The 16,348-nt window shown below is 35.1% G+C and overlaps 1 protein-coding gene across 1 annotated transcript in view; it reads left to right on the top strand.

Annotated features, from left to right (window-relative positions):
- The window catches only part of garz (Sec7 domain-containing protein garz), a 405,451-nt gene that overhangs the window by 71,754 nt on the left and 317,349 nt on the right, over positions 1 to 16,348 (top strand). Inside the window, exon 9 of the mRNA XM_090404320.1 lies at positions 8,322 to 8,542. Coding sequence (XP_090260446.1) covers positions 8,322 to 8,542 — 221 coding nt within the window. The remainder of the gene's footprint in view (positions 1 to 8,321; positions 8,543 to 16,348) is intronic.

The raw sequence follows: 16,348 nt of genomic DNA, 5'->3' as shown, positions 1-16,348 counted from the left end.
TGTTGCCATCTGTAAAAGAAAAACTGTCAGCTCTATCTTTAGCTGGTATTTACCAGATTCCTTATGAATGTAATAAATTTAGTTTAATCCTTTATCCAAGTGTGAGCAAACAAAGTTTGTGCCTGAAAATATCTTCAGGACTGGGGTAAGGTAGTATACAACACCGGGCAACTCTTAGCAAAGGTGGATCAAGCTAACTTCCCTTAATGCATATAATGTTATGCATTAAGGGAAGGGCCACTACCCAGACTAGTTTTGACCTTTATTGAGGTCTCTTCATTGGGAGCTAGGCCCAGAAGTGGAGATACCAGGCAGAAGCAATGGTGAGGTCATCTTTACCTATAGGAGTTGCCAAAGGTGTGCCACCTTTTTATTAAATTACTCTGGATTTAGAGAAAGATGTTGAAAGTTTATTTTTCACTTGGTTAGACTATAATAAATTTAGTTTAATCCTTTATCCAAGTGTGAGCAAACAAAGTTTGCTCCTGAAAATATCTTCAGGACTGGGGTAAGGTAGTACAACACCGGGCAACTCGTAGCAAAGGTGGACCAAACTATGGTCTAAACAAGTGAAAAAATAAACTTTCAACATCTTTCTCTAAATCCAGAGTAATTTAATAAAAAAGGTGGCACACCTTTTGGCAACTCCTATAGGTAAAGATGACCTTCGCCATTGCTTCTGCCTGGTATCTCCACTTCTGGGCCTGACTCCCACTGAAGAGATCTCAATAAAGGTCGAAACTAGTCTGGGTAGTGTTCCCTTAATGCATAACATTATACATATCTGCAAGGAGATGTGTTTTGCATTATGGGAGATTATGGGATAGGAATGTGTTAGCTTGATCCACCTTTGCTACGAGTTGCCCGAGGTTGTACTACCTTACCCCAGTCCTGAAGATATTTTCAGGCGCAAACTTAGTTTGCTCACACTTGGATAAAGGATTAAACTAAATTTATTATAGTCTAACCAAGCGAAAAATAAACTTTCAACATCTTATGAATGTAATTTGAATAATTTAGGCAGATAGGCCATTCCGTGGAAAAAAGAATTAGTGAACAGTTAAGTCAAGAGTTAAGTGAATAAGTGAACAGAAAAGAATTAGTGAAAGAATCAAATATATAAAACCTCAATTACTGTTAAAACTCAAGGTTAATTACTGCGGTTATCATGTAATTTATTGTTTTGGTAAATACATAACAAACAAGTCATAGCTTAGCACAAATCCACTATCCATTGTTGTAGTTAACTGAGATCCAATTGTCATTGCATTCTAAAAGTATTAATGAGAGCTGCATAGTTATTATTGTTATTATTTTTTTTCCATCTGAATTCCACCCATGAAAGGTGGTAAACCTATGAAACATTTAGTGTATCATAGACGTGATAATTTTAAGTAATTGATTCTCCTGCTCTAGAGAGGAAACATTGTATAATAATAGAAATAGCAAAGCTTATTGGATGATGATGATAATGCTACCCCTCCCCCCCACTCTCCAGTTAAAGGCAAAATTACATCTAATAAAAAATTTTAATTGTATAAAAGGTAATGTAAAAAAGACATACCTGGTTATGTAATTTTGAAGCCAAACTTGATGAGCTGAAACATGTAAAGAAAGATGTTAAGAGTGAAGTTGAATTATGCAAACTTAAGCACTTATGTTCAGTAGCCAAAAAACGAAGCATGAATATAAGAGAAAAACAATTAATAGATAATGAATGGAATGGACTAGAGATTTTGAATTAAAATTATGAAAACTAAAAATTAAAGAACAACAACAACAAAAAAGAACCCTATAAAGTATATACAAGATCAGCAGCATGATGGTATGCTGGCCTTTTGGGAAAACGTCGTTAGAATGATGGGCAATGCAAAACTCTCTTTATACTTGACTAAATTTTGTTCTTTAATTTTTAGCTTTCCAACTTATTAGTTTTCATAATTTTAATTCAAAATCTCTAGTCCATTCCACTCATCATGCTCTTTGTTCAACGATTATATTCATGTTCATATTTAGCTATTAAATTACATATTCAAGTTCACATAATTCAGCTTCATTCTCAGCACCCTTCTCTTTTTCTACTTTTCTGCTCATCAAGTTTGGCTACAATATTACACAACCAGGTATATCTTTTTAACTATCCTTTTATATAATTACAATTTTGTATAAGATGTAATTTTGCCTTTGGTTGGAGAGCCAAGATAGCTCCAACACCCAATAAACTTTGCTATTTCCAGTATTGTTTTTATTCAGGAGCAACATGAAACTAAACTTCAGGAAACTTCTTCATGGAACGTTGTACTTTTTTTTTTTCCCAAGCCACTCCATTACAGGCCTCTGAGTAGGCATCCATTTTTCAGAGCATTTTTGTGTATGTAGTAATAATATTAAATGCAAATAATTTGGAGTTAAAATAAGAACACTGTTCCATCATTTTCAGTATACAATATACACATACTATAGCAAATGGTGCTATAATGAAATGACTCACTATAATGAACTAAAGTCTTGGCTGAAGTCTCATAGAATTGTACACCCTTACTGCTGTGAACAGCAAAAATTCAAAAACTTTAAACATTCACTAATAGTGAACTGAATTTCCTAGCAGGAGATGTCATGATCAGTCTTGAAAGTTTCATTAATGTGTATTTCAGATGCGTGTATTTTTACTTAATCTGAACAGCACAACAACAACATCTAATAGTAATTTTTGTTCAATGGTCTAGTATATTGCTATTTAGTAATTGGCCACCTATTACATCATTAAAAAAAAATTGCTTTTAACACTAGTATGTTATAAGATAAGAGAGAAGGAGACTCTGAACAAAAAAAAACATTCCTTTCTTTATAGCATTTTTTCCTTAAAGAACAACAGAGAGCTTTGTTTACTTCTTTGTGAAAGGTGGAAACATTAGTTATGGAGATAAGAATTGCTAGAAGAAAATTTCTTTATAAAATATTGAAAATTTAGCCATGAAGTGTACAACTTCATATTTCTTTTATGATGTGTTACTGAAAGTGATCTAGACGAACTCCAGCAGACAATGTGGGTGAGAGGAGGATTTAGATGACTTTTGCTAATTATGCTGCTATCTCTCAAATCTGCAGTTTTATCCTTACATGAGCTGAATACGAAAGCATTTTGCTTTCATATCCAGCTGGATTCATAACCACATGTGCATTACTTTTGTCATCATCATCATCAAATTCCTGCCATGTACCCTCAAGGGGTGTACAGGATATAACAGTACTACATGAAAAAATTACATCATTACTAACTTCCTATCTACAATTTTCCTCCAAATCAGTCTGTTACTTGTCAAGACTCCAACATTATCAGATCTTATATTTCTATCGTCTAAGGCACTTTGTACCGTATCAATCCACTTATATCTTGGTCTTCCTCTGGGTCGTTTTCCTGCCAACCTGGCAGAGAACACTTGTTTTGCTAATCTTTCCTCTCCCATTCTATTTAAGTGACCATACCACCTGAGATTAGCTCTGCTAATGCATTTCTGGATGCTGACAATGTCAAGTTCTTTCCTAATATCCTCATTTGTAATATGATATTGCCATTGATGCCATCTGTTCACGCCTCTAATCTTTCTCAGGACTCTCATATCTGCGGTCTCTAGTCTTTGGTCAAGTGTTTTACTTCTGACCCAATTCTCAGATCCATAAGTTAAAACTGATTTGAACACTGTCTTGTATACAGCTAATTTAGTGTTCCGACTAATTTCTCTCTTATTCCATATGAATTTATTCACTTGACTTCCGACCATACCAGCTTTGCTGATTCTGTTGTCTATTTCTATATTTAATTTACCATCTTCAGTAAAAATTGTGCCTAAGTAGCTGAAATGTTTTACTTGTTCCACAGGTTCTCCATTCACAACACAGTTGACATTTTCAATGATTCTGCCTATTTTCATTGTTTATATTTATAGCAATATCTATTCTATCTATTACAACAGCTATTCAATTTAGACAGGGAATCTTGCAGACTTGTAGCAGTTTTATTTAGGAGTATAACATCATCCGCATAAAGCAAAGAGCTGACATTAACATCTCACATTTTGATATCAGGTTTAATACCACTTTCCTTCATAATGTGATCCATATAGATAATGAATAACAGAGGGGATAATGTACATCCTTGTCTCACACCAGATTCAACATTAAACCATCTCCTGTACTTCCTTCAATTCTAACTGCTGACTTACAACTCAGAAGACTAAGTATTGCTTGATATAATGCCCCATTGACACCATATAACTGCAGTGTATTGAATAGCTTCTCTCTTTGCACCTTGTCATATGCCTTTTCCAAATCGACAAAACTTAAATACAGATCTTTGTTATATTCCCATGCTTTCTCGACTAATTGTCGTAAAGTGAAGATCTGATCCTGACAGCCTCTATTTGGCAATCCAGCTTGTTCTTCACCAAGCTTTTCTTCCACAATTCTTCTCAACTGTTTCTCAAGTATACTTGCATAGATCTTGCCAGGAACACTCAGTAGGGAAATACCTCTGTAATTCTCACATTCAGTTTTATTTCCCTTTTTATATATGGGTTCTATGAGAGCTCTACTCCAATCATCGGGAATTCGTCCCTCTGTCCAGGCTTTCTGAACTATGCAGTGCAGCCACTGTAAGACTTTTATACCACCATACTTCAGCATTTCTGGTCGAATATCATCTACTCCTGCTGCCTTTCCACATTTCAAGCCATTGATGGCTTTTTCTACTTCAGGTATGGATATGCATTCCTGACTGCATGCCTGGTCAGTGTTTTTTATCACTATGCTGTCATCACTGCTTGTTTGATTTAGCAGTTTTTCAAAGTAATTACTCCATACTTCAAGGATATCTTTTTCTCCCATTTTCATTTTGCCTTTATCATCTCTAAATCCTTTTACAGCACTCTTTCCTCCATTCCTAAGCTTCTTCAACAACCTCCAGAATATTTTGCCACCTTCTTGATATTTATTTTCTATATTCTTCCCCAAGTCCTCCTATGACTTTTGTTTAGCTAGTTTTACACACTGTTTAGCTTTCTTACATTTGTCTCTGTATTCTGTAAGAGTAAAAGCTGACTTATTTGCCAGGAACTTTTGATTTGCTTTCTTCTTTTCCTTCACTGCCTCTTTAACTTCCTGTGTCCACCAGGGAGTTCTGATTTTTTTATCCTTGCACACAACCTCACCACATGCCTCTCTGGCAGAATCAATCAATATTTTCTTCAGAGTTTGCCACTCTGCAAGATTTGATCTCCAAGGTTTGATTCCTGTTCTCAAACTCTTTTATTTTATTTTCAATAATCTTTCTGTATTTTAGTCTACAGTTCACATCTGAGAGCTGCTCAACTTTTATTCGCTTTAAAACTTTCTTACATGTTATTCTTTTCAATATGAAATTCAATTTTATCCTGCTCAAGACTAAATAGTGATCACTTCCAATTTCAAATCCTCTGTACACTCTGGTGTCCTGCAGCAGGGAGAAAACATCACTATCAACAATAACATAGTCAGTGAGACTTTTCTTATTCCTAGCCTCTTCTCTCCATGTGAATTTGTGCACATTTTTATGTTGGAACATAGTGTTAGTAATAACCAGTCCATGTCCTGAGCAGAAATCCAACAGATATTTGCCATTATTATTAGCTTTGCTCTTTTCTCCAAATTTTCCCAAAATATTTTTGTATGTCTCACAATCATTTCCTACTCTGCTATTTAGATCCCCAACAAGGACCAACTTTTCATTTTTCATTGTGTCAGTTGCTTTTTCTAAAGCCTCAAAAAATTCCTCCACTTCTACCTTAGTGGAACCTTCTGTGGGACCATAGGCACAAATAAGTCTCATTGTCCAGTTCCCCATTCTCATATTTGCCCACATTACTCTACTTGAGACTGCCTGCCATTCAAGAAGATTAGCCTCGTATTTTGTGTTGAATACTATGGCTACGCCTTTTTTTCCTTGATTGTCATTGCCTGAATATAACATTTTGTATTTATTGCTCAGAAAGATCTCACCAGTTTTGGTCTTTTTTGTTTCAGTCACCCCTATTATATTGATCTGGTACTTATCTAATTCCTCAGCTAGCTCCATTTCTTTGCCATTTAGGCTTCTTACGTTGATAGTACCGATCTTTAACTCTGGTGATGTTGAGTTGGGGTTTGTTTTCAGATTTGTTCCAGTAGCTGACTTTTCGCTGTTCGCCCTGGTTCCCTGGCGAAAACAACGGGGGCCTTGTTTAACCGGGCGACGCCCCAGCCGGCATGAAATTTTGTCATGTTGTACCATCATTTTTTATTTTGATTTAACCAATAAGAATATAATTTGGTCGGCTAAATCCCAAATTGCCAGCCCATCCTCATTCGTTCAGTATCAAAGTAGATACCCAACAGGGTGCACCACGAGAAGGTGAGGATTGGACATTAGGTCAGAAGCCCTGGTCGGTTCTCCACATTCCTTTAAAGGCTATGTGGAGGTCTCCTCTAAGTTATACAGCTTTGACCTTTAAGCACCCCATTACTTTTGTCTTCTTTAGTTAATATTGTTACAATAATAACAATATTGTTATTACTGTATAGCGCTTTTAAAGCACTGATTTTTTTTTTTTCTTTTTTTTTTTCAAATTGTTCCAGTTATTGGTTATAACTGGAGGCAGGTTATATATTTCCTATTCAGTGGAAGCCATAATTTTCAAAGTTTATTTTTCACAGTTTAATACTTTATCCAAGTGTGTGCAAACAAAGTTTGTGCCTGAAAGTATCTTCAGGACTTGGGTAAAGTGGTACAACATCTGGCAACTCCTTGCAAAGGTGGAGCAAACTACCAACACTCCTATCTCAGTATCTCCCATAATGCAAAACACATCTCCTTGTGAATATGTATAATGTTATGCATTAAGGGAAGGGCCACTACCCAGACTAGTTTCGACCTTTCTCAATAAAGGCATAACATTATACATATTCACAAGGAGATGTGTTTTGCATTATGGGAGATACTGAGATAGGAGTGTTGGTAGTTTGCTCCACCTTTGCAAGGAGTTGCCAGATGTTGTACCACTTTACCCCAGTCCTGAAGATACTTTCAGGTGCAAATTTTGTTTGCACACGCTTGGATAAAGGATTAAACTAAATTTACCATAATTTTCACTTTTGGAACTTGCCTGAGTGTAACAGCAAGGTTATGTCTGTGACTTAATACATGACAGCTTCATTTATTAGGGCTTCCAATGATAAATTCACAATGATGCGATCTTATTGTAATTACAGGCATTCCATAGCACTATGATGTTTGAGAATTTTGAATTCTTTCTGGTGCTGGCTTTTGTCTTCATTGAATTCTTTATCTGCCATTGCATTGGAGATATTGACAAGGATAGTCCATAGTTCCAGGTTTAAAATATCACACAGTTCGTCATGTAGAGCATTGATAGCTACATTTATTTTTGACAGCTCCACATGAGTACAAATATATTCACACAGTAGTTCTAACTACCTCTCTTGCACCTCTTTAAGAAGGCTAAACTTTTTAGCTGCCATGTCAGTTTTAACTTCCACTTAATGAATTGAAATGTCTTGAATACAATATAACTCCATGAAGAATTCTTAAACAGGTAGAAAGGCTTATGTGTTGGCAGTACGAAGCAGCTTATTTAACGGTATTAATTCACAACACAGAATATAAGAAAATAATTATTTATTTAACTTATTTGCTAATATTTTGCTGGTATTATATCCAGCATCTTCAGAGCACAAACACAGTTTGTCACAGTACATGAAAGAGCAGTAATTTGGTTTAACTGTGGGACTAAAATTGTAACGGACAATTGTAAAGGAACTAAAGTTCTAATTGGTGTCATCTGTTGTTCGACAAAGAGAGAGAGAGAGAGAGAGAAAACATTAATTTGATCTTAAGACTTCTACTTGTGAATTGATACTGTTAAATAAACTGTCATGTACCACCAACACATGAGTATTTCTACTCATTTACCTTATTTAGTTACTTGGCCATTTTTTGTGTCTACTTCTCTCTCTCTTTTTTCTAAGCCATAGAAAATAATTAAGCCTTATGCAGCTTGTTGTTTCTATAATCAATAGCAGTATTTTCTAAAGAAAAAGCAAATGAGTTAATTATTATGAAAATATTAGTTAACTACTAATGAAAATATAAACATTTTTATATTTTCATTAGTAGTAGTATATAAATGTATGAAGCATAAAATAAGCAAATAGGTGAAATAAATAATTATTTTCATGAATTATCTACTAATATTATGCAAAGTAGTAATTAGATCATCTTGGTGTTTCAGGATCTGGACCATTAGTTCCTTATGGTCTACCATGTGTTCGAGAGCTGTTTAGATTCTTAGTATCCCTTGTTAATCCATTAGACAGAAATAATACTGAAGTTATGATCCACATTGGACTTAGTTTACTGACAGTAGCTTTGGAAGCTGGAGCCGACAATTTGGGAAATTTTACTTCACTTTTAGCTTTAATCAAGGATGAAACCTGTCGTAATCTGTTCTGTGTAAGTGAAGTAAATATGTGAAAAGCTTATAGCTCATAAGAAATGTTGTTATAATATTGTTACATCAGTGTTAATATAATTGAATATATAAAACTTTAATAGGCAACACTCATTGTATAGCTGATACCATTATAATAAACTCACAAACAAATTGCTGAAAGTCTTATCATAGGCACAATGCTATTCTAAAGGAGATTTACTGCATCAGACTGTTGCTATAATGAACTAGTCCTGTGTCTCTAGTTGATAGAGACACAGGACTAGTTTGCTGTAGTTGATAGAGAATTGTATAATGCTTATGCTTTTTCATCTACTTACCTATTTAAGTATTTTGAGATGTAAGTTATATTTTAAATAGTAGGTTGCAGATATACGAATAACTGTTCATTAGAATTAGCATCAATTGAGGTCTGGGTGGAGCTAGCATGCTGGTTATGAGTTTGAATCTCACTTTCCAAAACTGGAGAAAATCTGAGACAATCATTCCCATTTAAAGTCAGTTTGCGGAACAAAGTTTTCTATCTCTCTCTTTGTAATGTCTTTCCATATTTGGTGGAAGAACAAATATGGAACTTTCTATTCCACCAACAGATATTAAATGTGTGATAAGTTTTACAACCTTACTTCAAGGCTCCACCAAAGCCCTAAATGGAAAGACATTACAAAGAGCTAGTAAACTTTTTTCCGCAAACTGACTTTAAATGGGAATGATTTTCTCTAGTTTTGGAAAGTGATTATATTAACTGAACATACTCTTAATTTTGTTTTTTAACAAAATTAAGAGTATGTTCACAATCGTACCTCAAGGGCTCACTTTAGTGAGTACGGGAGTGGCGAACCTGAGGTACCTGATGCTGGACCATACCTTATTTCATGTAATACACATCTGTTATATTATCTATAGGATGGTCCCTACTCTTATTTTTTTCTTTCCTTTTCTTCTTTCTTGTTCCTTCCCCAATGCTATTAAAGTACTCGAGGGCTAGGGGTGAATCTTTCTATGTTTCTACTTTTTTCATTTCTTCATGCATAGAAGGCACAGGAAACTACTATGCTTCTACTTTTCCCTAGTTTAGATGAGCAGCAAGGATCAAAATGACAAGCGATTCAGTTCAGTATGGGACTCCTGGGTGCGGAGCTGTGCAATTGGCTATCAGGGAGGTCACTTGTTCCAGTATGGATATTGACCAGTCTGCATGTCAGTCATATGAATCATCTTTACTAAAGCCTGCAGGAGGCGGAGAAGAGGAAAATGGAATATGTTCTTGTGGAAAAGGGGCTAAAAGTAATTTTCACATTGGATCTTGGAATGTGAATACCTTAACTTCAAACTGGAAGATTGGAGATTGTAGAGATGGAGATGCTAAGATTGAAAATAGATGTTCTGCGAATGGCTGAGGTGAGATGGAAAGGAAAAAGAGATTTTAGAACAGAGGATGGAATTTGAATAATTTACTCAGGAGGGGAAGAGCAACATCAAGCAGGTGTTGGTATAATATTGAATAAACGAATGGCAGGATGTGTGGAAGGCTACTGGCAAATCTCAGACAAAGTTTTGGTGGTAAAGATGAAAGCAAAACCAAGAAATATTCTACTTATTCAGATATATTTACCTACTTGTGATTATGAGGATGAGAAGGTAGAGAGAGTTTATGGCAATATAGAACAGGGTTTGAAATGTAAAGAAACAAAAGATATAATTATAATACAGGCCGATATGAATGCAAAAATCGGAAGAGGAAGGGAGGAAGATATTGTTGGGCTATTTGGATTGGGAGTGAGAAATGAAAGAGGAGATATGCTGTTGGATTTCTGTAGAAAACATGATTTAGCAATTATGAACACTTGGTTTAAGAAACATCCAAGAAGATTGTATACATGGATAGCCCCAGGGGAGAATATAAATAGTAGAAGATAGATTATGTTTTGATAAACAAAAGATATAGAAACATTATAAAAGATATGACAACATATCCAGGAGCAGATTGTGATATAGATCATATATTGTTGACAACTAAGATGAGGTAACTGCAGGGAAATGGAACAAATCATGGAAAATGGAGCGGCTGAAGATACCAAGTACGGCGAATGAATTTGCAAAGAAAGTAGAGGAAGAATGAATGAGAGAAATATACAAGAAAGTGACGATGTAAGTGAAAAATGGAAGATTCTGAAGGAAAGCATAATTACTGCTACAGAATTGCATTTAGCCAAAAAAGAAGAGGAAAGAGACGAAAGAAATCATGGATGATGGACAATATTTTGAGGAAAATAACACAAAGAAGAAAGTTAGGTAATAGTAAAACAGAGGAGAAAAAAAGAGCAGTATAAAGACTGGAGTATGGAGATACAAAGAGAGATAAGAAGGAAAAAGGAAGAGTGGTTAGATGAAATAAGTAAAGATGCAACAGCAAAGGCAGAAAGAAATGACATAAAAGGTGTTTATAAAAACATTAATATGATGTTTTTAGATGCAAAGGACTGGAGCAGTCAAGAATGAAAGAGGTGAAATTCTGATAGAAAAAGAGAAGATATTACAGAGATGGGAAGAATATGTAAGTAAATTTTATGAAGACAGAGAAAGAGGAGAAAATCAAATGAAAGAGCATGGTGGGCAGAGGTTGTACATCATGAGGGAGGAATTGAATCTATCAATTCAAAAGATGAAAGAAGGAAAATCCCCTGGAATAAATGGCATACAGATAGAACTTATAAGGAATATAGGTGAAAAAGGTATGGAAGTGTTATGGCAAATTATTAATGGAATTTATGAGGGACAAGAATTACCAGAGGAGTTTAGAAGATCAATTTTTATCCCCATTCCAAAAAAGACGGGATTTTTAGACTGTAACAATTTTAGAACGATAAGTCTTATAACTCATACAGCAAAAATTCTGGCACAAATAATTTTAGAGAGAATTAAGAATAAAATAGAAAAAGAAATGAATGAGGAACAGTTTGGATTCTGAACCAACAGAGGAACTGGAGAGGCTATAACTTGTCTAAGAATTATTGGGGAGAAAACGCTAAACCATGGTGGAAAGTTGTTTTGGGGATTTCTAGATTTTGAAAAGGCATTTGATACAGTAAAACATAAAAGGCTTTTTGACATTCTAGAATATATTGATATTGACTCTTATGACTTGGAAATTTTAAAGAGATTATATTGGTCACAAACAGCATCAGTATGTGTAAATGGAGAGGAAACAGGAGAATTCCCAGTGGAGAGAGGAGTTAGACAAGGATGCAAGTTATCACCGTTATTGTTTAACCTTTATAGTGAACAGATGCTTAGAGAGGTACAGGATGTAGAAGAAGGAATAAAAATAAATGGAAGAATCATTAATAACTTAAGATATGCAGATAATGTAGTAGTGATGACAGAAAGTGAAAATGGATTACAACAAATTGTTCAAAGAAATGAAAACTCTTGTAAAGAGTACGGACTAAGAATTAACACAAAGAAGACCAAGATAATGATAATGGGCAGAAAAATAGGAGATAATGTAAAGATAAGATGTGGAGTCAAGATTTTAGAAGACGTGGATAGATTTCAGTATTTAGGTAGCTGGATCTCAGAGAAAGGAACTTCAGAGTTGGACATTAGAAATAGAATAGGCAAAGCTAAATCGGTATTTATGGAAATGAAGAGAATTTTAATAAACAAGAATATTAAAATAGGTGTTAGAATTGGAATAGTTAAAGCAACAGTTTGGAGTATTGCAAGTTATAGAAGTGAGTCATAGACACTCAGAAAGAGAGATATGGAAATGTGGTGTTATAGAAAGATGCAAAAGATTAGCTATACAGCGAGAATATCAAATCAAGAAGTTTTAAGAAGAGTTGGGATGGAAAGAACACTGCTCAAGAATATTATGCAAAGAAAGACCATATTTGCAGGACATCTTCTGAGAGGTTCTTTGGGACACCTGACAAGAACTATATTACAAGCAAGTTGAAGGGAAGAGAAGACGTGGAAGAACTAGAGAGTGGTTCAATGACATTGTGGAATGGACTGGTTTAAGAATGACGGAGGCAACAGACAGAGAAAAATGGAGAAGAGCTGCTCATCTGCTGCAACCCTCTTGCTAGAGGATGCTACTGGATGACGACTCTTAATTTTGTTTTTTAATCTGTTAACAACCAATTGAACTCTAACTACAGCTCACTGCCTGTAATGTTGCTCATGTCATGAATAACATTATATATCATTTCATGTATCTTGTTATTTTTAAATTTAAACAAACATTCACTTCCACTATAGTTATTTTGACATTATGGTTGCATGGAAGATGTTTTAGATACTAGGTTGAAAATTCTGCCTCAGTAAACATAATCACTTTTTCAATTTCACTTTTATCCATATGATAAGAATGCATATTGTTGGTAAAAAGAGTCATGGAAGTGATAATTTTCAAAGTGTAAATATTATGACTAACTATTTGGAAGTATACTCCAACTTTCATCATCATCATCATCAAATTCCTGCCATGTACCCTCAAGGGATGTACAGGATATGACAGTACTACATGAAAAAATTACATCATTACTAACTTCCTATCTACAATTTTCCTCCAAATCAGTCTGTTACTTGTCAAGACTCCAACATTATCAGATCTTATATTTCTATCGTCTAAGGCACTTTGTACCGTATCAATCCACCTATATCTTGGTCTTCCTCTGGGTTGTTTTCCTGCCAACCTGGCAGAGAACACTTGTTTTGCTAATCTTTCCTCTCCCATTCTATTTAAGTGACCATACCACCTGAGATTAGCTCTGCTAACGCATTCCTGGATGCTGACAATGTCAAGTTCTTTCCTAATATCCTCATTTTTAATATGATATTGCCATTGATGCCATCTGTTCATGCCTCAATTCTTTTTCAGGACTCTCATATCTGCGGTCTCTAGTCTTTGGTCAAGTGTTTTACTTCTGAGCCAGCTCTCAGATCCATAAGTTAAAATTGTTTTTTAAATAACTTGTTTTGATATTATTATTATTAAGAGATAACTCTAGGGAATCAGGAACTCATCGAGGGAGGCCATATTATTCACACCAGCTATCATACCTGTACTTGAATTCATTCACACTACTTGCAACACAACATCCAGTGGCAATCCATTGCAATCATGCCACTCTCTGAGAGAAAAATCTAGACCTTATCCCCTTCTTAACAGCATTCATTCTCAGTTTCCAAGGATGCCTTCTTGTTCTTTCCCCACCCTCCATAAAATAAAAAATTCCATCAACTGAAATCTTAGTTTGCGAGTGTCAATCATATTACCCCTCTTTTTCCTGTTTGCTAGTGTTTGCAGTTTACAAATTCTCAATCTGTCTTCATAAACAGTATTCCACAATCCTGATATTATTTTTAACACTCCTTTGCACTCTCTCCACTGTATCAGAATCACAACAGAAACCAGACCTGTGCATAATAGCATAAGTGATGTCTTATCAGTGTCTCATAAAGAGGCAAAATGACACCATCCGTATCTTTACACACAAAAGTTCATTTCTGCACTGCAATTATATTTTGATTTGTATTTGCAGTCTTTTCTACATGGCCCCTTAACTTCAACTTCCTATTTACTAACACTCCTCTACTAACAACTGTATTATCAATATAATATGACATTGCATATCTGATCATGCCAAAGTCCATAACTTTACATTTACTGACATTGAACTGGCATCCATTTTCCCATGCCAGCCTATTCAAATCATTCTGCACATACTGCATATCAGCAGCATTCCTGAATTACTCCACCTATCTTTGCATCATCAGCAAATAGCTGTATATCACCTGTCAAATCCTACCCATTGTCATTAATGTATAGATCGAACAACAGTGAACAAGCACAGATCCTTGTGGTATACCACTTACCTTAAATCTTGCAGATTCACCTCCCTCCCATATATGACTTTTTAATATCTGTCAGTCAGCCATCCTCTTATCCATGCTAATATTTTATAATCCAAACCCATATTCTTTAATTTATGCAATAGTCTTCCATGCTGTATTCTCTCAAAAGCCTTAGCAAAATCCAAAAGTATCATGGTGTATCCATTCTGCTTGTCTAGTTCAATGATAACATTATTATAGAATGTGAGCAAGTTGCTAAAACATAACCTTCCCTTAGTAAAGCCATGCTTTTCATTGCAAAGCAGAGATGAAAGTCTTATATAGGTATAAAAGTCTTACAGTGGTTGCACTGCATAGTTCAGAAGGCCTTGACAGAGGGACGAATTCCAGAATTGGAGTTGAGCTCTCATAGTACCCATATATAAAAAGGGAAATAAAACTAAATGTGAGAATTACATAGGTATTCCCTACTGAGTTGTTCTGGTAAGATTTATGCCAGTATACTTAAGAAACAGTTGAGAAGGATTGTGGAAGAACAAGCTGGATTGGCCAAATAAAGGCTGTCAGGATCAGATTTTCACTTTACGACAAGTTGTTGAGAAGTCATGGGAATATAAACAAAGATGATCTGTATTTAAGTTTTGTAGGTCTGGAAAAGCATATGACAAGGTGCCAACAGAGAACCTATTCAAAACACTACAGTTGTATGGTGTCAGTGGGGCATTATATTAAGTAATACTTAGTCTTTATTTGAGTTGTAAGTTAGCAGTTAGAATTGAAGGATGTGCAGTAAGATGGTTTAATGTTAAATCTGGTGTCAGACAAGGATGTACATTATCCCCTCTGTTATTCATTATCTATATGGATCACATTATAAAGGAAAGTGGTGTTAAACCTGATATCAAAATTGGAGATGTTAATGTCAGCTGTTTGCTTTATGTGGGTGATGTTATACTTCTAAATAAATGTGCTACAAGTCTGCAAGATTCCTTGACTAAATTGAATGACTGTTGTAATAGATATGGTAGGAAGGTCAGCAATAACAAGACAAAGACAATGAAAATAGGCAGAATCGTTGAAAATGTCAACTGCACGGTGAATGGAGAACCTATAGAACAAGTAAAACATTTCAGCCACTTAGGCATGATTTTTGGTGAAGATGGTAAATTAAATATGGAAATAGACAACAGAATCAACAAAGCTGGTATGGTAGGAAGTCAACCGATTAAATTTGTATGGAATAAGAAAGAAATTAGTCAAAACACTAAATTAGCTGTATACAAGACAGTGTTCAAACCAATTTTAACTTATGGATCTGAGACCTGGGTTTGAAGTAAAACATTTGACCAAAGACTGGAGACTGCAGTTATGAGAGTCCTGAGAAAGATTAGGGGCATGAACAGATGGCATCAATGGCAATATCATATTAAAAATGAGGATATTAGGAAAGAACTTGACATTGTTGCATCTATTAATGTGTTAGCAGAGCCTAATCTCAGGTGGTGTGGTCACTTAAACAGAATGGGAGAGGAAAGATTAGCAAAAGAAGTGTTTTCTGCCAGGTTGGCAGGAAAAAGACCCAGAGGAAGACCAAGATATAGGTGGGTTGATACATGGTAAAAAGTGCCTTAGAAGGTAGAAATATAAGATCTGACAAAGTTGGAGTCTTGACAGGTAACAGATTGATTTGGAGGAAAATTGTAGATAGGATGTTGGTAATGATGTAAATTTTTCATGTAGTACTATCATATCCTGTACATCCCTTGAGGGTACATGTCAAGAATTTGATGATGACTTTCAGTATGAATTCTTATTTTCTAGAACTGTCACTGTAATCTCTGGAGTTCATGATTTCTGTTCTTGTGCATAACTTCGGCACCTGCTTCTCTTTCCGAATCAGTTAACATTGCCAATGGGTCTCTAAGGTTTGGTTTTTATATTTT

This window comes from Typopeltis vanoorti, chromosome 14 (genome assembly GCF_054136105.1).
Source record: "Typopeltis vanoorti isolate ZY-2024b chromosome 14, IOZ_Tvanoo_1.0, whole genome shotgun sequence".
NCBI lineage: Eukaryota > Metazoa > Arthropoda > Arachnida > Uropygi > Thelyphonidae > Typopeltis > Typopeltis vanoorti.
Note: the sequence above shows the minus strand (reverse complement) of the source record. Positions and strands in the feature narration are given on the sequence as shown.